We start from the raw sequence: 23364 nt of genomic DNA, 5'->3' as shown, positions 1-23364 counted from the left end.
ATTCCCTGTCTTAGGTCAGTTAGGATCACCGCTTTATTTTAAGAAATTGAAATGTCAAAATAATTGTAGAGTGAATTATTTATTTCAGCTTTTATTTCTTTCATCACATTTTTAGTGGGTCAGATGTTTACATACACTCAATTAGTATTTGGTAGCATTGCCTTTTTAAATTGTTTTACGTGGGTCAAATGTTTCGGGTAGCCTTCCACAAACTTCCCACAATAAGTTGGGTGAATTTTGGCCCATTCCTCCTGACAGAGCTGGTGTAACTGAGTCAGGTTTGTAGGCCTCCTTGCTCGCAAACGCTTTTTCAGTTCTGCCCACAAATTTTCTATGGCCACTCCAATACCTTGACTTTGTTGTCCTTAAGTCATTTTGCCACAACTTTGGAAATATGCTTGGGGTCACAGTCCGTTTGGAAGACCCATCTGCAACCAAGCTTTAACTTCCTGTCTTGAGATGCTGCTTTAATATATCCACATAATTTCCCTCCCTCATGATGCAATCTATTTTGTGAAGTACACCAGTCCCTCCTGCAGCAAAGCACCCCCACAATATGATGCTGCCACCCCCGTGCTTCATGTTTGGGATGGTGTTCTTCAGCTTGCAAACGGCCCCCTTTTTCCTCAACATAACGATGGTCAATATGGCCAAACAGTTCTATTTTTGTTTCATCAGACCAGAGGACATTTATCCAAAAAGTACGATCTTTGTCCCCATGTGCAGTTGCAAACTGTAGTCTGTTTTTTTCATGGCGGTTTAGGAGCAGTGGCTTCTTCCTTGCTGAGCGGCCCTTGAGGTTATGTCGATACAGGACTCGTTTTACTGTGGATATAGATACTTTTGTACCGGTTTCCTCCAGCATCTTCACAAGGTCCTTTTCTGTTGTTCTGGGATTGATTTGCACTTTTTGCTCAAGTACGTTCATCTCTGAGTGGTATGACGACTGCGTGGTCCCATGGTGTTTATACTTGCGTACTATTGTTTGTACAGATGAACGTGGTACCTTCAGGTGTTTGGAAATTGCTCCCAAGGATGAACCAGACTTGTGGAGGTCTACAATTTATTTTCTGTGGTCTTGGCTGATTTCTTTTGATTTTCCCATGATGTCAAGCAAAGAGGTACTGAGTTTGAAGGTGGGCCTTGAAATACATCCACAGGAACACCTCCAATTGACTCAAACCATCTCAATTGGGTTGAGGTTTGGTGACTGTAGAGGCCAGGTTATCTGATGCAGCACTCCATCACTCTCCTTCTTAGTCAAATAGCCCTTACACAGCCTGAAGGTGTGTTGGGTCATTGTTCTGTTGAAAAACAAATTATAGTCCCACTAAGCGCAAACCAGATGGGATGGCGTGTCACTGCATAACGCTGTGGTAGCCATGCTGGTTAAGTATGCCTTGAATTGTAACTAAATCACTGACAGTGTCACCAGCAAATCACCCCCACACATCACACCTCCTCCTCCATGCTTCACGGTGGGAACCACACATGCGGAGATCATCTGTTCACCTACTCTGCGTCTCACACAGACACGGCTGTTGGAACCAAAAATCTCACATTTGGACTCATCAGACCAAAAGGACAGATTTCCGCTGGTCTAATGTCCATTGCTCGTGTATCTTGGCCTAAGCAAGTCTCTTTCTTATTGGTGTCCTTTAGTGGTTTCTTTGCAGCAATTCGACCATGAAGGCCTGATTCACGCAGTCTCCTCTGAACAGTTGACGTTGAGATGTGTCTGTTACTTGAACTCTGTGAAGCATTTATTTGGGCTGCAATCTGGAGGTGCAGTTAATTGCCGATTTCTGAGGCTGGCAACTCTGGTGAACTTATCCTCTGCTGCAGAGGTATCTCTGGGTCTTCCTTTCCTGTGGCGGTCCTCATGAGAGCCAGTTTCATCATAGTGCTTGAGGGTTTTTGCGACTGCACTTGAAGAAACTTTCAAAGTCCTAGAAATTGTCCGCATGGACTGGCCTTCATGTCCTTAAAGTAAAGATGGACTCTTCTTTCTCCTTGCTTATTTGAGCTGTTCTTGCCATGATATGGACTTGGTCTTTTACCAAATAGGGCTATCTTCTGTATACCCCCTCTACCTTGTCACAACACAATGGATTGGCTCAAATGCACTGAGAAGGAAAGAAGTTCCACAAATTAACTTTTTAAAAAGGCACACCTGTTAATTGGAATGCATTCCAGGTGACTACCTCATGAAGCTGGTTGAGAGAATATCAAGAGTGTGCAAAGCTGTCATCAAGGCAAAGGGTGGCTACTTTGAAGAATCTCAAATATAACAATCATTTTGATTTGTTAACTCTTTTTTTTTTTTTGGTTACTACATGATTCCATAGTAGTTATTTCATAGTTTTGTTGTCCACTATTATTCTACAATGTAGAAAATAGTCAAAATGAAGAAAAACCCTTGAATGAGTAGGTTTTAGGTGTAAACTTTTGACTGGTACTGTGTGTGTGTATAAATATCCTAGGCCTACCAGCAGGGCTCTCTAAGATCTGTGTTGCGGACAGAATCACGGAATCCAGACATTAAAACGTAATTCAAAAATGTGTTTAACTCATTAGAAAATTCATTAATTTGTTCAAGTTAATCATAAGACATGAACAAAATGCGTCAGTGGCTTGGGCCTGGTTCCCCAGTGGCTTGGGCCTGGTTCCCCAGTGGCTTGGGCCTGGTTCCCCAGTGGCTTGGGCCTGGTTCCCCAGTGGCTTGGGCCTGGTTCCCCAGTGGCTTGGGCCTGGTTCCCCAGTGGCTTGGGCCTGGTTCCCCAGTGGCTTGGGCCTGGCTCTCCAGGAGGCCTATGTCCTCCCAGGCCCACCTATGTCTGTGCCCCTATCCAGTCATGTGAAATCCATAGATTAGGGCCTAATGAATTTATGTAAATTGACTGATTTCCTTATATGAGCTGTAACTCCGTATCGTTGAAGTTGTTGCGTTTTTAGATTTTGTTTAGTATACATGGCTTATTATAATCCCAGCCACAGAAAATCTATTAACATTTGAAATTAGAATGCATTATTTTTTGCTTGTCTGTTTTTTTTTTTAGTGTTGTGTTGAATCCATGTCAAAGTCTTCTCATATATATATATATATATTAATATCAGCAACAACAACAAACCGTTTTCATTTCTCTGGGCTGTTTTGAACAATATGTAGTATTTTCCAACATAATAAATCATAGAAATTCAAATCCATGTGACATTTTTATTTTCTCCGTTTTTTTTATAACCGTTTATTTATTTATAAACGGTTATAAAAAAAAACATTTATTATATTATATTTATTATATTTATTATACATTTATTTCCTACGGGTTTTAAACCGGTGTGTTTTCCTGCATGTGTCTGCAGCACCTGTTTCCTGATGGGACCTCTGAAACAGCTGAAGAGAATGTTTGAGCCCACCAGACTGATAGCCACCTGTGTTGTGCTGGTAACTACTCTACTCTACGTGTTGTAAACGACTTTATTTGACATTGTAAAAAATTACATAATACGTAACACGTAACAAGTGTAATGTCCTAGTCAACTAATGTAAGTTTTAAACAACTACATATATCACAATCGTTGCAAGTAATCCCGTAACCGAGGGATGTGGCTGGATAGATGTTACTTAGCAACAAGGCATTTCTAAGTTACTCTATATTTGTCAAAAAATGATAATTGATAAACATTATTTTAAATGACAACAAAAAAACTGTCTGTTAAATATTACATTGCAACTTTTTTTTTTTAAAGAATCATTCTGTTATGTAGGTCTTAATGGATTCAGCAGTTCTCTCCTTTTTAAGGCAGTTTTTATTTCTCCGTGTTGCGTGATACATCTGCTCTTAAACTGTTGGTGGATTTAGGCCATTAGTTTAGGTCAGCCGTTCGTTTTTTCCGTGACTAAATACTACAACTTCAAAGCGGGAATCCTTTTAATTGGTGAACGTGCCACGTCCGTTTTTTTTTTTAGCTACAACGACGGCGATACAACGAACAGTGTTGCTCGATAGGACAGCAGAATATATTTGGACCATGCTGTCAGATGCTCCTCCCCTCCGTTTTCATCAACAAAACAATAACAAAGACGCTGGGGAGGGGGGGTGGCGTTGTTTTCTCTAATGGGGGGGGCGGGGGGTGAACAGAGGCGTTTTCACTAATGCAGATTCCATCTTTTTGAAGTTGATCTGCCTTTAGGGCTCAACGCCGAGTGGTAATCTGAAGTAAATCCCTCCACAAGAAGATGAATCAGATCATTCATTCATTTAATCCATATTTTAAAAAGTTGTTTTTTTTTTATTTGAGTTTTTCCTCTTTCTGCCTCCAGCTCTGTCTCATTTTGACGCTTTGTGCAGTTTTCTGGGTAAGTATCTGAACGCCTCCGATACAGTTCAGTAGCCGACAGCGTGACCCAATGGCAGCGTTTCCCTAAACTCCGTTTTGGGGTCCCCAACTGGGGTGCAGAATTTAGTTTATTTGTTTTTTGTCGTAGCACTACACAGCTGATTCAAATTGTATTTGTCATATACACACTGTTAGCAGATGTTAATGCGAGTGTAGCGAAATGCTTGTAAATCAAAGCTTGACGATGAGTTGATTTATTTAAATCATCTGTGTAATACCACAGCTAAAACCAAAATGTGCACTCCTTGGGAACCCCAGGACTGAGTTGGGGGGGGGGGGGAACACTGGCCTAATACACTATAACAAATGTACCACACCGTTGTCTGAGAACAGACGTGACGTTCTCTCTGTCTCTAGTGGGGAAAGAAGGGATTGGCTATCATCTTCTGCATTCTACAGTTCTTGGCTATGACATGGTAAGTAACACGCCACTTAACAGGGCATTCAATCCGTATATGTCGGCTGTCGGACATCACGAATTGCAGATGTACATTTTTTTGTTGTTGCTCGTATTACTATCCTTCTACTTTCATATGTTGTGACGACTGATGCGTCTTCTCCTTCAGTGTCAAACTAGGTTTGTATCAGTGTTGACAGTCATTGATCTACAAGTCATTTTGTAGTCAGGGAATATCAGCCATTTTACATGTCTAACAGCCCCAGGGAATATCAGTCATTTTACATGCCTAACAGCCCCAGGGAATATCAGCCATTTTACACGCCTAACAGCCCCAGGGAATATCAGCCATTTTACACGCCTAACAGCCCCAGGGAATATCAGCCATTTTACATGCCTAACAGCCCCAGGGAATATCAGCCATTTTACATGCCTAACAGCCCCAGGGAATATCAGCCATTTTACATGCCTAACAGCCCCAGGGAATATCAGCCATTTTACATGCCTAACAGCCCCAGGGAATATCAGCCATTTTACACGCCTAACAGCCCCAGGGAATATCAGCCATTTTACACGCCTAACAGCCCCAGGGAATATCAGCCATTTTACACGCCTAACAGCCCCAGGGAATATCAGCCATTTTACATGCCTAACAGCCCCAGGGAATATCAGCCATTTTACACGCCTAACAGCCCCAGGGAATATCAGCCATTTTACACGCCTAACAGCCCCAGGGAATATCAGCCATTTTACACGTCTAACAGCCCCAGGGAATATCAGCCATTTGACACGCCTAACAGCCCCAGGGAATATCAGCCATTTGACACACCTAACAGCCCCAGGGAATATCAGCCATTTTACATGCCTAACAGCCCCAGGGAATATCAGCCATTTTACACGCCTAACAGCCCCAGGGAATATCAGCCATTTTACACGCCTAACAGCCCCAGGGAATATCAGCCATTTTACATGCCTAACAGCCCCAGGGAATATCAGCCATTTTACATGCCTAACAGCCCCAGGGAATATCAGCCATTTTACATGCCTAACAGCCCCAGGGAATATCAGCCATTTTACACGCCTAACAGCCCCAGGGAATATCAGCCATTTTACATGTCTAACAGCCCCAGGGAATATCAGCCATTTTACACGCCTAACAGCCCCAGGGAATATCAGCCATTTGACACACCTAACAGCCCCAGGGAATATCAGCCAGTTGACACACCTAACAGCCCCAGGGAATATCAGCCATTTTACATGCCTAACAGCCCCAGGGAATATCAGCCATTTTACATGCCTAACAGCCCCAGGGAATATCAGCCATTTTACACGCCTAACAGCCCCAGGGAATATCAGCCATTTTACACGCCTAACAGCCCCAGGGAATATCAGCCATTTTACACGCCTAACAGCCCCAGGGAATATCAGCCATTTTACACGCCTAACAGCCCCAGGGAATATCAGCCATTTTACACGCCTAACAGCCCCAGGGAATATCAGCCATTTTACACGTCTAACAGCCTCAGGGAATATCAGCCATTTGACACGCCTAACAGCCCCAGGGAATATCAGCCATTTGACACACCTAACAGCCCCAGGGAATATCAGCCATTTTACACGCCTAACAGCCCCAGGGAATATCAGCCATTTTACACGCCTAACAGCCCCAGGGAATATCAGCCATTTTACACGCCTAACAGCCCCAGGGAATATCAGCCATTTTACACGCCTAACAGCCCCAGGGAATATCAGCCATTTTACATGCCTAACAGCCCCAGGGAATATCAGCCATTTTACACGCCTAACAGCCCCAGGGAATATCAGGAGCCTAGTGACAGTCTGTAGATGGTCACCGTGCGAAGCTGGGCACAACACGAGGTCGGCACTCTGTTCCTGATCTTGCACATCTGCGCGAGACCTTCAGCATTCAAATTCTACAATGGCTTACGCAATATTAGGCTTTATGAGTTGGGTGACAACCTCTACTCTCATCTGGCTATAGCCTACTGCTGAAAGAGGGCTTACAATATATATATTTGCGTTTGTTCAGGTTCAACATCATCAGCAATGGTTTTGCTTTAAACAATCAGTGTACAGTATATGATCATTTAAATAAACGGGCTTTAATTTGATCATTTCATAACGAGGAATCACTTTTGCTAGACGCACTGCTAAAGTGGGAGGAAGAAAAAGAAGCTCACTTTAAAAATAAAAAAAACGTTTTTATGGATGTGCTGACAAGATGCTTGTCTCTACGCCCTAACAATGGCCGTCGTTGTCCACAAAGCGGCATGGTGGGCTCTCAACTATTCTTCTCTTTAGGTTGGTGGATACATCTCATTTAGTTGACTATTTATTTTTAATATTCGATGAGGATTGTCGACATCAACCACCTGTATTCAATGGAGCGAGATGCTTTATCTATAGCCGTCTCCAGACAACTACGATTTGTGTTTTTTGTTGTTGTTGTTTTTGCTCCAAGTTGCCCGGGGTGTCATGTGTCCAACTTATACTCGTAACAACCTAAGCATTAAGAAACTGTAACAGTGATAGGTATCAGCATGTGCACTCCTTGGGAACCCCAGGACTGAGTTGGGGGGGGGAAACACTGTAACAGTGTACTGCATACTGTATCAGTAAAGCACTGTGTGACGACTACTGATGACGTTTCCTCTAATGGGAGACACCAATTAAGAGCTCGCTGAAAGCTATGCCTCCAATAAGCCACACCTGCAATCGTCTGATAGGCTGCCACTGTTACAGTATGCTGCCAATCAGTATGCTGCCAATACTATACATATAATATGGGCTACCTGATACTATACCTGTATATTGTAATATAGGTTACCTGATACTATACCTGTATATTGTAATATAGGTTACCTGATACTATACCTGTATATTGTAATATAGGTTACCTGATACTATACCTGTATATTGTAATATAGGTTACCTGATACTATACCTGTATATTGTAATATAGGTTACCTGAAACTATACCTGTATATTGTAATATAGGTTACCTGATACTATACCTGTATATTGTAATATATGTTACCTGATACTATACCTGTATAATATAGGTTACCTGATACTATACCTGTATATTATATGTTACCTGATACTATACCTGTATATTGTAATATAGGTTACCTGATACTATACCTGTATATTGTAATATAGGCTACCTGATACTATACCTGTATATTGTAATATAGGCTACCTGATACTATACCTGTATATTGTAATATAGGCTACCTGATACTATACCTGTATATTGTAATATAGGCTACCTGATACTATACCTGTATATTGTAATATAGGCTACCTGATACTATACCTGTATATTATAGGCTACCTGATACTATACCTGTATATTATAGGTTACCTGATACTATACCTGTATATTATAGGTTACCTGATACTATACCTGTATATTGTATTATAGGTTACCTGATACTATACCTGTATATTGTAATATAGGCTACCTGATACTATACCTGTATATTGTAATATAGGCTACCTGATACCTGTATAGTACACCTGTACGGTATATACTCACTCTTTCCCCCCCTTGTTTTCTCTTTCAGGTACAGCATCTCTTATATTCCATTTGCCAGGTAAGAGGATTATGTTTCAAACTACGGTACATGAACCCTTTTGTGGATCCAGTTAGTTTAACTAACTTATCCTAATGAGTTTAACTAACTTATCCTAATGAGTTTAACTAACTTATCCTAATGAGTTTAACTAACTTATCCTAATGAGTCTAACTAACTTATCCTAATGAGTCTAACTAACTTATCCTAATGAGTCTAACTAACTTATCCTAATGAGTCTAACTAACTTATCCTAATGAGTCTAACTAACTTATCCTAATGAGTCTAACTAACTTATCCTAATGAGTCTAACTAACTTATCCTAATGAGTCTAACTAACTTATCCTAATGAGTCTAACTAACTTATCCTAATGAGTCTAACTAACTTATCCTAATGAGTCTAACTAACTTATCCTAATGAGTCTAACTAACTTATCCTAATGAGTCTAACTAACTTATCCTAATGAGTCTAACTAACGTATCCTAAAGAGTCTAACTAACGTATCCTAAAGAGTCTAACTAACGTATCCTAAAGAGTCTAACTAACGTATCCTAAAGAGTCTAACTAACGTATCCTAAAGAGTCTAACTAACGTATCCTAAAGAGTCTAACTAACGTATCCTAAAGAGTCTAACTAACGTATCCTAAAGAGTCTAACTAACGTATCCTAAAGAGTCTAACTAACGTATCCTAAAGAGTCTAACTAACGTATCCTAAAGAGTCTAACTAACGTATCCTAAAGAGTCTAACTAACGTATCCTAAAGAGTCTAACTAACGTATCCTAAAGAGTCTAACTAACGTATCCTAAAGAGTCTAACTAACGTATCCTAAAGAGTCTAACTAACGTATCCTAAAGAGTCTAACTAACGTATCCTAAAGAGTCTAACTAACGTATCCTAAAGAGTCTAACTAACGTATCCTAAAGAGTCTAACTAACGTATCCTAAAGAGTCTAACTAACGTATCCTAAAGAGTCTAACTAACGTATCCTAAAGAGTCTAACTAACGTATCCTAAAGAGTCTAACTAACGTATCCTAAAGAGTCTAACTAACGTATCCTAAAGAGTCTAACTAACGTATCCTAAAGAGTCTAACTAACGTATCCTAAAGAGTCTAACTAACGTATCCTAAAGAGTCTGACTAACGTATCCTAAAGAGTCTGACTAACGTATCCTAATCTGGTGTGATTTGTGGCACCCAGTGCCTTGACCGCCAACCATCCTGTGCCCAATGGCCAAGGTTTGGATCATGGGGGGGGGTTACTTTGTTATATACAAGTGTTTTAACTGTAATAAATACATTTGTTTATTAGTGTCTTACTGCACAGGTAGAAGAGTTTCCATTTATTTCTCAGTCTGATATTACTGGCTGTTGGTGTGATTTCAGTCAAAGCTCCTTACATAAGGTGCACGCAGGGCTCTAATTTGCTCCGTGCACGCAGGGCTCTAATTTGCTCCGTGCACGCAGGGCTCTAATTTGCTCCGTGCACGCAGGGCTCTAATTTGCTCCGTGCACGCAGGGCTCTAATTTGCTCCGTGCACCCAGGGCTCTAATTTGCTCCGTGCACCCAGGGCTCTAATTTGCTCCGTGCACCCAGGGCTCTAATTTGCTCCGTGCACCCAGGGCTCTAATTTGCTCCGTGCACCCAGGGCTCTAATTTGCTCCGTGCACAAGGTGCACCCAGGGCTCTAATTTGCTCCGTACACAAGGTGCACCCAGGGCTCTAATTTGCTCCGTACACAAGGTGCACCCAGGGCTCTAATTTGCTCCGTACACATGGTGCACCCAGGGCTCTAATTTGCTCCGTACACAAGGTGCACCCAGGGCTCTAATTTGCTCCGTGCACAAGGTGCACCCAGGGCTCTAATTTGCTCCGTACACAAGGTGCACCCAGGGCTCTAATTTGCTCCGTACACAAGGTGCACCCAGGGCTCTAATTTATTGCAAGTGGTGCTCCTAAGTTTAAAAAAGAAAGAAAGTTAAGAGCACCACATGAGAATAAGTTTGTATAAATTGACTGCTATACAGCCTGTATTGGGCCTAATATGAATTCTAGTTGCTTTTGAATCACATGTTATGCCCTAGAAACTGACATGTAACAGTAAAGACATTTTCGTTTATTAGAAAAGCCTAAAATGTTGATACGAATATCTGTCATTGAAATTAGGTTTCTACGTTGTGTAAAAAGGCACTATTTTCCTATTGAGTTACATTGGAAATTGTAACACTGTCAGAAAATGTCAGGTTTGTGTCGATGTCGTGCAAGAGATCTGTCGTTCGTTCGTTCGTATGATCGACTTCCTGAAGAAAATGTCCCCTGTCCTTTCTTTCTCTGCCTCCAGATGTTTGCATATAGTGGCAAAGTTACCCTTTAACATTAAAATAACAAGCCGTTTTAGAACGGCCCACGGCATGGTTTATGAATGTAAAATACGGTCCCAGCGGATCCGCTATCGGAAGATAAAAATGGGTCTTTTAACCTGGTCGGGCTAGAAGGAAGCCGCTGTAGTAATGGTCCAACCAATGGCGCTATCGAATCTGCACTCACTTCACTCTCCAGGACACTGGGAAATAACAACGGTACAGCGACGCTTTATCATTACTACAACTATTATCTGGGAGAGGTTTTCCCTAGTTGAGATGTTTGTGTTGTCGCACAGGGCTCCTAAAACTATTGGTCGCACAGCAAAATATTATGATGCAACCCCATTGGCCCGCACTTTAGAGCCCTGGGTTCTATGTTCTTCTGGTGTGTGTGATTTCAGTGGTCCAGTTGGCACATTCTTGAGTTGACACAAACCTCATGGACAAGGTTAAAGGTCAACTGCCCCTTAGAACCAACTTCTCTGTTTTTTAAACCGCCTAAGGGTTCATTGATATGAGTCGGCAACATTTATTCTAGTGTCAAAATTGACTACAAAAGTGGAAATAGGATAAGTTGGCCACGAAGTGTGTTTTGTCATGACTTACTGGGAGGGTATGGGTTACCATCATGCCCAGGGCCCACTAATACGAGAGAATCAGCTATATGTGTGCTCTATCCAATCAGAGCAGTCCGAATCTCCAGACAGGCAGACAGACCTGCCCATTTTACGCAGCGCTTCAGACTTGTTTACATAAGACGACGCTCAGCCAATGTTATGTTAAAATAACGCTTGGCCCTAAGGCCCTTTAATGGAGTGGCCACTTGCTGATGTGTTTGATACTGTCAACCACTCGAGCCACAAATTAGAATTTAAGATGATCAGAGCGGAATTGTATCCCAACTGCAACTTGTCAATATTCCAAAATTCATTCACGAGCATCTTGCGTCCTCCCTGCGACCTGAGTAGGAACATCATTTCCCATGAAACACTGCCAGACACACACACACACTGGTAATAGTTAGAAAGTTGTAAACGACTAAACGGCACTGAAGCCATTCCTCTTCTCAAAAAATTCAAGACAATGACTACTGCCCTGTAGCACTCGCATCTGTAATCAGGAAGTGCTTCAAGACACAATGACTACTGCCCTGTAGCACTCGCATCTGTAATCAGGAAGTGCTTCAAGACACAATGACTACTGCCCTGTAGCACTCACATCTGTAATCAGGAAGTGCTTAGAGACACAATGACTACTGCCCTGTAGCACTCGCATCTGTAATCAGGAAGTGCTTTTGAGACACAATGACTACTGCCCTGTAGCACTCACATCTGTAATCAGGAAGTGCTTCGAGAGGCTGGTTATGGCACACATCATCCCAGACACCATAGACCCACTCCAATTTGCATACCGCCCCAACAGATCCATAGACGACGCAATCTCAATTGCAAGCAACACTGCCCTCACCCACCTAGACAACAGGAATACCTATATGAGAATACTGTTCATTGACTACAGCTCAGCGTTCAACACCATAGTACCCTCCAAGCTAAGGACCCTGGGACTAAACACCTCCCTCTGCAACTGGAACCTGGACTTCCTGATGGGCCAACAACAGGTGGTAAGGGTAGGCAACATCACCGGCCACCACGCTGACCTTCAACACGGGGGCCCCACAGGGGTGTGTGCTTAGTCCCCTCCTACTCCCTGTTCACCCACGACTCCAACACTATCATCAAGTTTGCTGATGACACGACGGTGGTAGGCCTGATCCCCGGCAACGATGAGACGGCGTACAGGGAGGAGATCAGTGACCTGGCAGTGTGGTGCCGGGACAACAACCTCTCCCTCAACGTCAGTAAGACCAAGGAGCTGATCGTGGACTACAGTAAACGAGGGGGCGAGCACGCCCCCATCCACTTCGACAGGGCTGCAGTGGAGCGGGTCGAGAGCTTTAAGTCCCTCTGTGTCCAAATGACTAAGGACTTAAAATGGTCTACTTGCCTCCTGAGTGGCGCAGCGGTATCACTACAGACCCGGTTCGATCCCAGGCTGTGTCACAGCCGGCCGTGATTGGAAGACCCGTGAGGCGGTGCACAATTGGCAAAGAGTGGTCGGGATTAGGGGGAGGGTTTGGCCGGCCGGGATGTCTCACTGCGCTCTAGCGACTCCTTGTGGCGGGCCTGGCGCCTGCAAGCTGACTTCGGTCGCCAGTTGTACGATGTTTCCTCTGACACATTGGTGCGGCTGGCTTGCGGACTAAGCGAGCAGTGTGTCAAGAGGGCACTGCGGCTTATCAGGGTTGTGTTTCGGAGGACGCATGGCACTCAACCTTCGCCAATCCCGAGTCCGTACGGGAGTTGCAGCGATGGGACAAAACTGTAACTTCCAGTTGGATATCACGAAATTGGAGTAAAAGTGTTTTGTTATTTATTATAATGGTCCACTCACGTGCGAAGGTGTGACCCCCCTCCTCCCCCTCAGGAGGTTGAAAGGTTTGGCATGGTCCCCTCAAATTCTCAAAACGTTTTACAGCTGCACCATTGAGAGCATCTTGACACTCTGCATCACCGCCCTCGATCGCATGGCGTTACAGAGGGTGGTGGGGACAGCCCCAGTAGATGGGGGGCCAAGCTCTCTGCCATCCAGGACCTCTTATCAGGTGGTGTGAAGGAAGACCCGGGAAGATTGTTAGACTGATGAGCCAAGTAAAGCCCCAACCCGGCCAAACCCTCCCCTAACCCGGACGACGCTGGGCCAATTGTGCACCGCCCTATGGAACTCCCGGATCACGGCTGGTTATGATACAGCCTAGGAACGAACCCTGGTCTGTAGTGACGCTTCAAGCGTTGCGATGCAGTGCCTTAGACCACTGCGCCACTAGGGAGGCCTTGCTGCTAGCATTTCTTAAGGTGCAATCGGTTTCTAATCCCGGAGGCGCAGTTTGGCGCCAGACAACCGTTAGACACGATGACGTGTTTCTACGCATGACCTTAGCTAGCCAACGTCGCCATGACATCGCCTACAAAATGTGATCGGGGATTTCTATTGGCGAAGCAGTTTTAGCCTATCTTCAAAATGTGGCCGAAATAAGGAAGTGCAGTGTCGCTCTTTAAGGAATAATGACAATCTCAAAGACACACACAGATGTTTTATCTTTGAGAGCAGCAGTCGTCCATCTACAAATGGCAGAGTGCCAACTGAACTAAGTACACACAGACACAGACACACACACACACACACACACACACACACACACACACACAGGTCCCTGAATGAAAACATGTATTTATTTATTTCTAAACACCCCGCTGTTTGGTTCCACCATATGTTGCTTAATCCCCTCTAGGATGCGTCCCAAATGGAAGTCTATTCTCTACGTCTTGCACTACTTTTGACCAGAGCCCCATGGGCCTCCCTTATGGGTCCTGGTCAAAAGTAGTGCACTATATATAGAGAATAGGGTGCCATTTGGGACACAGACCAAAGCCCTAACCCCATGTAGCTCACCAGACAGAGCCATGCAAATGGCAGCTCACCCACCCCACCCAGTTTCAGCTGTAGGTTTTAATGTTCTCACCCAGCCCGCCCTGCAAATGTTATTGCTCACATGCGCCAAATATAACAGGTGTAGTAGACCTTACCATGAAATGCTTACTTACAAGCCCTTAACTAACAATGCAGTTCAAGAAATAGAGTTAAAAAATATGTAATAAATAAACTAAAGTAAAGAAATAATAATAATAAAAATGTGGGATCAAAAAGTGACAAGAAAATTACATAACAAGAACAAGACTATATATACAGTGGGTACCGAGTCAATGTGCGGGGGGGGGGGGGTACAGGTTATATGAGGTCATTTAAAAAGTGACTGCATAGATAATAAACAGCTAGCAGTGTAAAAACAAAAAAAGGGGGGGGGGGGGGTCAATGTAAATAGTCAAGGTGGCCAGCTATTAGTTAGTTCTCACACACCCTTCGCTGCTCCAGGCTTCCAGTTTTTGAAAACTTGCTTATGTCATTTTTTTGTTGTTGTTGTTGTGTAGTATTCATATTATTATCAGTGATAACCTCTGATTGACCCCCTGCAAGTTGGCTTTTGGGGGATTTTAGTGGTGATTTTTGTCTTGGAATCCCTCTCTCTGAAGGGCAGGGAGGATTAAACACATACAATCTGAGCCCTAAAGGCATGGCTTAGCACAGCTGTGACTGAGTCTGGGATTTCTCTCCCTTTAGTGTGAAGTTTGGGTGAGCCCCACCTCTCCCCCCTCTAAAAATGTGTCATAAAATCATCTCGAATGGGTGTCCTCCTGCATTCCTCTCTGTAGAACACAAAGGTGATGTGAAATATTCCCATATGAAAGAGTAACAGTGTCTACATCTGATCTGCCTGTCTCACCTCCCCCACCCCATACCTCGACCCCCGCTGACAAGCAGAAAGCCCTACCGGTGTAAACGTTTTAAACGACATTTGGGATTGTTAACGTTTCGAGAGAAAAAATAAATAAATAAATATAACATTTTTACAAAATTAGAATCACAGTGTAGTTATCACAAAATGACCACTAACCGGTTCCAATTATCATAAAGTGAAAGATACAAACTGAACAAATGCTTTAAAGTTAGGAGGAGGAGATATGCATCTTTTGAAATCATTTGTCATGGCTATAAAACGCTCCTCACGTCATCGTCGTTGCAAGGAAACTAAAAGCTGATTTATCTAACTCAGTAGAGACCAACGGAATTTCCAGAGTTATCAATCCCTGAGACCGGGTGTGGTAACTCCTATATCTAAAGTTTAGTAGTGATGTTAGGCACAGTGGAGATATTTGTAAAAGGGCTTTATAAATGAAAACATAGCAATGTATCAACCTCCTGTGACATCAGAGGGCCCACCAACTTTCTGTTAGAGAATGCGGTGATGACATCACAGAGGGCCCACCAACTTTCTGGTAGAGAATGCGGTGATGACATCACAGAGGGCCCACCAACTCTCTGGTAGAGAATGCGGTGATGACATCACAGAGGGCCCACCAACTCTCTGGTAGAGAATGCGGTGATGACATCACAGAGGGCCCACCAACTCTCTGGTAGAGAATGTGGTGATGACATCACAGAGGGCCCACCAACTCTCTGGTAGAGAATGTGGTGATGACATCACAGAGGGCCCACCAACTCTCTGGTAGAGAATGTGGTGATGACATCACAGAGGGCCCACCAACTCTCTGGTAGAGAATGTGGTGATGACATCACAGAGGGCCCACCAACTCTCTGGTAGAGAATGTGGTGATGACATCACAGAGGGCCCACCAACTCTCTGGTAGAGAATGTGGTGATGACATCACAGAGGGCCCACCAACTCTCTGGTAGAGAATGTGGTGATGACATCACAGAGGGCCCACCAACTCTCTGGTAGAGAATGTGGTGATGACATCACAGAGGGCCCACCAACTCTCTGGTAGAGAATGTGGTGATGACATCACAGAGGGCCCACCAACTCTCTGGTAGAGAATGTGGTGATGACATCACAGAGGGCCCACCAACTCTCTGGTAGAGAATGTGGTGATGACATCACAGAGGGCCCACCAACTCTCTGGTAGAGAATGTGGTGATGACATCACAGAGGGCCCACCAACTCTCTGGTAGAGAATGTGGTGATGACATCACAGAGGGCCCACCAACTCTCTGGTAGAGAATGTGGTGATGACATCACAGAGGGCCCACCAACTCTCTGGTAGAGAATGTGGTGATGACATCACAGAGGGCCCACCAACTCTCTGGTAGAGAATGTGGTGATGACATCACAGAGGGCCCACCAACTCTCTGGTAGAGAATGTGGTGATGACATCACAGAGGGCCCACCAACTCTCTGGTAGAGAATGTGGTGATGACATCACAGAGGGCCCACCAACTCTCTGGTAGAGAATGTGGTGATGACATCACAGAGGGCCCACCAACTCTCTGGTAGAGAATGTGGTGATGACATCACAGAGGGCCCACCAACTCTCTGGTAGAGAATGTGGTGATGACATCACAGAGGGCCCACCAACTCTCTGGTAGAGAATGTGGTGATGACATCACAGAGGGCCCACCAACTCTCTGGTAGAGAATGTGGTGATGACATCACAGAGGGCCCACCAACTCTCTGGTAGAGAATGTGGTGATGACATCACAGAGGGCCCACCAACTCTCTGGTAGAGAATGTGGTGATGACATCACAGAGGGCCCACCAACTCTCTGGTAGAGAATGTGGTGATGACATCACAGAGGGCCCACCAACTCTCTGGTAGAGAATGTGGTGATGACATCACAGAGGGCCCACCAACTCTCTGGTAGAGAATGTGGTGATGACATCACAGAGGGCCCACCAACTCTCTGGTAGAGAATGTGGTGATGACATCACAGAGGGCCCACCAACTCTCTGGTAGAGAATGTGGTGATGACATCACAGAGGGCCCACCAACTCTCTGGTAGAGAATGTGGTGATGACATCACAGAGGGCCCACCAACTCTCTGGTAGAGAATGTGGTGATGACATCACAGAGGGCCCACCAACTCTCTGGTAGAGAATGTGGTGATGACATCACAGAGGGCCCACCAACTCTCTGGTAGAGAATGTGGTGATGACATCACAGAGGGCCCACCAACTCTCTGGTAGAGAATGTGGTGATGACATCACAGAGGGCCCACCAACTCTCTGGTAGAGAATGTGGTGATGACATCACAGAGGGCCCACCAACTCTCTGGTAGAGAATGTGGTGATGACATCACAGAGGGCCCACCAACTCTCTGGTAGAGAATGTGGTGATGACATCACAGAGGGCCCACCAACTCTCTGGTAGAGAATGTGGTGATGACATCACAGAGGGCCCACCAACTCTCTGGTAGAGAATGTGGTGATGACATCACAGAGGGCCCACCAACTCTCTGGTAGAGAATGTGGTGATGACATCACAGAGGGCCCACCAACTCTCTGGTAGAGAATGTGGTGATGACATCACAGAGGGCCCACCAACTCTCTGGTAGAGAATGTGGTGATGACATCACAGAGGGCCCACCAACTCTCTGGTAGAGAATGTGGTGATGACATCACAGAGGGCCCACCAACTCTCTGGTAGAGAATGTGGTGATGACATCACAGAGGGCCCACCAACTCTCTGGTAGAGAATGTGGTGATGACATCACAGAGGGCCCACCAACTCTCTGGTAGAGAATGTGGTGATGACATCACAGAGGGCCCACCAACTCTCTGGTAGAGAATGTGGTGATGACATCACAGAGGGCCCACCAACTCTCTGGTAGAGAATGTGGTGATGACATCACAGAGGGCCCACCAACTCTCTGGTAGAGAATGTGGTGATGACATCACAGAGGGCCCACCAACTCTCTGGTAGAGAATGTGGTGATGACATCACAGAGGGCCCACCAACTCTCTGGTAGAGAATGTGGTGATGACATCACAGAGGGCCCACCAACTCTCTGGTAGAGAATGCGGTGATGACATCACAGAGGGCCCACCAATGCAGTGATGAGCTCAAAATTTTTCGCCCGAATAAAAAGCGCAGTGCACTATGATAAACTGTATCTAACGGCTGTAATGATGTGGCAGCTGTGTTCATATAGATGATGTCACCATAGTCTAGGACCGATAGGAACGTTGACTGAGGCGTGACCTATGTCTATAGAAGAAGCACTTTTAAAAAATATATTCTCAACTTCTTAATTAACTCTGCAGTGTGTGTTTTTTAAAAGATGACTTGTCATCTATCCAGATGCCCAGATGTAAGCAGGGACAAGCCTTTGGACGCCATCCAAAGTACATATGAATGATTGAAGTCGAATGTAAATCCATTTTCATTTCATGGAGATTTTATTATTTATTTGGCCCTCTATTGTTTTCCTTTTTGTTATCACGCGGCCTTAGTAATATTTCATTAATGAAATGATTATAGTTTTCCTTTGAACATAACATTTAACCAGGTTGAGTCCGTTAACAACACGTTATTTACATTGACAGCCAGGGTTAACCCACATCCTAAATGTAGTATGGACCCGTTTCCCTTTTGAATAACATAATACATGCATTATTTCTTTTATTTAACCAAGAAAAATGGTTATTTATGGGGAGTGACGTCCTCAACCTCCCCAGACTCCTGTAGACCAGGCTGAGGGCGTCACTCCCCAGACTCCTGTAGACCAGGCTGAGGGCGTCACTCCCCAGACTACTGTAGACCAGGCTGAGGGCGTCAGGCTGAGGGCGTCACTCCCCAGACTACTGTAGACCAGGCTGAGGGCGTCACTCCCCAGACTCCTGTAGACCAGGCTGAGGGCGTCACTCCCCAGACTACTGTAGACCAGGCTGAGGGCGTCAGGCTGAGGGCGTCACTCCCCAGACTACTGTAGACCAGGCTGAGGGCCACACTCCCCAGACTACTGTAGACCAGGCTGAGGGCGTCACTCCCCAGACTACTGTAGACCAGGCTGAGGGCGTCACTCCCCAGACTACTGTAGACCAGGCTGAGGGCGTCACTCCCCAGACTACTGTAGACCAGGCTGAGGGCGTCACTCCCCAGACTACTGTAGACCAGGCTGAGGACGTCACTCCCCAGACTACTGTAGACCAGGCTGAGGAAGTCACTCCCCAGACTACTGTAGACCAGGCTGAGGGCTTCAGGCTGAGGACGTCACTCCCCAGACTACTGTAGACCAGGCTGAGGACGTCACTCCCCAGACTACTGTAGACCAGGCTGAGGACGTCAGGCTGAGGGCGTCACTCCCCAGACTACTGTAGACCAGGCTGAGGACGTCACTCCCCAGACTACTGTAGACCAGGCTGAGGGCGTCACTCCCCAGACTCCTGTAGACCAGGCTGAGGACGTAACTCCCCAGACTACTGTAGACTAAGCTGCGGATGTCACTCCCCAGACTACTGTAGACCAGGCTGAGGGCGTCACTCCCCAGACTACTGTAGACCAGGCTGAGGGCGTCACTCCCCAGACTCCTGTAGACTAAGCTGCGGACGTCACTCCCCAGACTCCTGTAGACCAGGCTGAGGGCGTCACTCCCCAGACTACTGTAGACCAGGCTGAGGGCGTCACTCCCCAGACTACTGTAGACCAGGCTGAGGACGTCACTCCCCAGACTACTGTAGACCAGGCTGAGGGCGTCACTCCCCAGACTACTGTAGGCCAGGCTGAGGGCGTCACTCCCCAGACTACTGTAGACCAGGCTGAGGGCGTCACTCCCCAGACTACTGTAGACCAGGCTGAGGGCGTCACTCCCCAGACTACTGTAGACCAGGCTGAGGGCGTCACACCCCAGACTACTGTAGACCAGGCTGAGGACGTCACTCCCCAGACTCCTGTAGACCAGGCTGAGGACGTCAGGCTGAGGGCGTCACTCCCCAGACTACTGTAGACCAGGCTGAGGGCGTCACTCCCCAGACTCCTGTAGACCAGGCTGAGGACGTCAGGCTGAGGGCGTCACTCCCCAGACTACTGTAGACCAGGCTGAGGACGTCACTCCCCAGACTACTGTAGACCAGGCTGAGGGCGTCACTCCCCAGACTACTGTAGACCAGGCTGAGGGCTTCAGGCTGAGGGCGTCACTCCCCAGACTACTGTAGACTAAGCTGAGGGCGTCACTCCCCAGACTACTGTAGACCAGGCTGAGGGCGTCACTCCCCAGACTACTGTAGACCAGGCTGAGGGCGTCACTCCCCAGACTCCTGTAGACCAGGCTGAGGGCGTCACTCCCCAGACTACTGTAGACCAGGCTGAGGACGTCACTCCCCAGACTCCTGTAGACCAGGCTGAGGACGTCACTCCCCAGACTCCTGTAGACCAGGCTGAGGGCGTCACTCCCCAGACTCCTGTAGACCAGGCTGAGGACGTAACTCCCCAGACTACTGTAGACTAAGCTGCGGACGTCACTCCCCAGACTACTGTAGACCAGGCTGTGGGCGTCACTCCCCAGACTACTGTAGACCAGGCTGAGGGCGTCACTCCCCAGACTACTGTAGACTAAGCTGCGGACGTCACTCCCCAGACTCCTGTAGACCAGGCTGAGGGCGTCACTCCCCAGACTCCTGTAGAACAGGCTGAGGGCGTCACTCCCCAGACTCCTGTAGACCAGGCTGAGGGCGTCACTCCCCAGACTACTGTAGACCAGGCTGAGGACGTCACTCCCCAGACTACTGTAGACCAGGCTGAGGGCGTCACTCCCCAGACTACTGTAGACCAGGCTGAGGGCGTCACTCCCCAGACTACTGTAGACCAGGCTGAGGGCGTCACTCCCCAGACTACTGTAGACCAGGCTGAGGACGTCACTCCCCAGACTACTGTAGACCAGGCTGAGGACGTCACTCCCCAGACTCCTGTAGACCAGGCTGAGGGCGTCACTCCCCACTCCTGTAGACCAGGCTGAGGGCGTCACTCCCCAGACTCCTGTAGGCCAGGCTGAGGGCGTCACTCCCCAGACTCCTGTAGGCCAGGCTGAGGGCGTCACTCCCCAGACTCCTGTAGACCAGGCTGAGGGCGTCACTCCCCAGACTCCTGTAGACCAGGCTGAGGGCGTCACTCCCCAGACTCCTGTAGACCAGGCTGAGGGCGTCACTCCCCAGACTCCTGTAGACCAGGCTGAGGGCGTCACTCCCCAGACTCCTGTAGACCAGGCTGAGGGCGTCACTCCCCAGACTCCTGTAGACCAGGCTGAGGGCGTCACTCCCCAGACTCCTGTAGACCAGGCTGAGGGCGTCACTCCCCAGACTCCTGTAGACCAGGCTGAGGGCGTCACTCCCCAGACTCCTGTAGACCAGGCTGAGGGCGTCACTCCCCAGACTCCTGTAGACCAGGCTGAGGGCGTCACTCCCCAGACTCCTGTAGACCAGGCTGAGGGCGTCACTCCCCAGACTCCTGTAGACCAGGCTGAGGGCGTCACTCCCCAGACTCCTGTAGACCAGGCTGAGGGCGTCACTCCCCAGACTCCTGTAGACCAGGCTGAGGGCGTCACTCCCCAGACTACTGGAGACCAGGCTGAGGGCGTCACTCCCCAGACTACTGGAGACCAGGCTGAGGACGTCACTCCCCAGACTACTGGAGACCAGGCTGAGGACGTCACTCCCCAGACTACTGGAGACCAGGCTGAGGACGTCACTCCCCAGACTACTGGAGACCAGGCTGAGGACGTCAGGCTGAGGGCGTCACTCCCCAGACTACTGGAGACCAGGCTGAGGACGTCAGGCTGAGGGCGTCACTCCCCAGACTACTGTAGACCAGGCTGAGGGCGTCACTCCCCAGACTACTGTAGATTAAGCCAATCCTTTAATGTGTTTTACTCTGTTGATACTATATATAGGTCCTCTTGCTCTACCCATGTCCCCGGTCGAACCTGGTGCTCTACCCGTGTCCCCGGTCGAACCTGGTGCTCTACCCGTGTCCCCGGTCGAACCTGGTGCTCTACCCGTGTCCCCGGTCGAACCTGGTGCTCTACCCGTGTCCCCGGTCGAACCTGGTGCTCTACCCGTGTCCCCGGTCGAACCTGGTGCTCTACCCGTGTCCCCGGTCGAACCTGGTGCTCTACCCGTGTCCCCGGTCGAACCTGGTGCTCTACCCGTGTCCCCGGTCGAACCTGCCGCTCTACCCGTGTCCCCGGTCCAACCTGCCGCTCTCCCCGTGTCCCCGGTCCAACCTGCCGCTCTCCCCGTGTCCCCGGTCCAACCTGCCGCTCTCCCCGTGTCCCCGGTCCAACCTGCCGCTCTCCCCGTGTCCCCGGTCCAACCTGCCGCTCTCCCCGTGTCCCCGGTCCAACCTGCCGCTCTCCCCGTGTCCCCGGTCCAACCTGCCGCTCTCCCCGTGTCCCCGGTCCAACCTGCCGCTCTCCCCGTGTCCCCGGTCCAACCTGCCGCTCTCCCCGTGTCCCCGGTCCAACCTGCCGCTCTCCCCGTGTCCCCGGTCCAACCTGCCGCTCTCCCCGTGTCCCCGGTCCAACCTGCCGCTCTCCCCGTGTCCCCGGTCCAACCTGCCGCTCTCCCCGTGTCCCCGGTCCAACCTGCCGCTCTCCCCGTGTCCCCGGTCCAACCTGCCGCTCTCCCCGTGTCCCCGGTCCAACCTGCCGCTCTCCCCGTGTCCCCGGTCCAACCTGCCGCTCTCCCCGTGTCCCCGGTCCAACCTGCCGCTCTCCCCGTGTCCCCGGTCCAACCTGCCGCTCTCCCCGTGTCCCCGGTCCAACCTGCCGCTCTCCCCGTGTCCCCGGTCCAACCTGCCGCTCTCCCCGTGTCCCCGGTCCAACCTGCCGCTCTCCCCGTGTCCCCGGTCCAACCTGCCGCTCTCCCCGTGTCCCCGGTCCAACCTGCCGCTCTCCCCGTGTCCCCGGTCCAACCTGCCGCTCTCCCCGTGTCCCCGGTCCAACCTGCCGCTCTCCCCGTGTCCCCGGTCCAACCTGCCGCTCTCCCCGTGTCCCCGGTCCAACCTGCCGCTCTCCCCGTGTCCCCGGTCCAACCTGCCGCTCTCCCCGTGTCCCCGGTCCAACCTGCCGCTCTCCCCGTGTCCCCGGTCCAACCTGCCGCTCTCCCCGTGTCCCCGGTCCAACCTGCCGCTCTCCCCG

General features: G+C 48.0%; 1 protein-coding gene across 3 annotated transcripts in view; it reads left to right on the top strand.

Moving 5' to 3' along the window:
• LOC129828564 (vesicle transport protein SFT2A-like) overlaps positions 1 to 23364 on the top strand; it is a 38784-nt gene that overhangs the window by 12799 nt on the left and 2621 nt on the right. The window contains exons 4-7 of one of the 3 annotated variants that reach the window (XM_055889601.1): positions 3364 to 3445; positions 4325 to 4360; positions 4759 to 4817; positions 8389 to 8418. In XM_055889601.1, coding sequence (XP_055745576.1) covers positions 3364 to 3445; positions 4325 to 4360; positions 4759 to 4817; positions 8389 to 8418 — 207 coding nt within the window. The remainder of the gene's footprint in view (positions 1 to 3363; positions 3446 to 4324; positions 4361 to 4758; positions 4818 to 8388; positions 8419 to 23364) is intronic. The other 2 variants (XM_055889602.1, XM_055889603.1) reach the window with 2 other exon arrangements.

This window comes from Salvelinus fontinalis, chromosome 30 (genome assembly GCF_029448725.1).
Source record: "Salvelinus fontinalis isolate EN_2023a chromosome 30, ASM2944872v1, whole genome shotgun sequence".
NCBI lineage: Eukaryota > Metazoa > Chordata > Actinopteri > Salmoniformes > Salmonidae > Salvelinus > Salvelinus fontinalis.
Note: the sequence above shows the minus strand (reverse complement) of the source record. Positions and strands in the feature narration are given on the sequence as shown.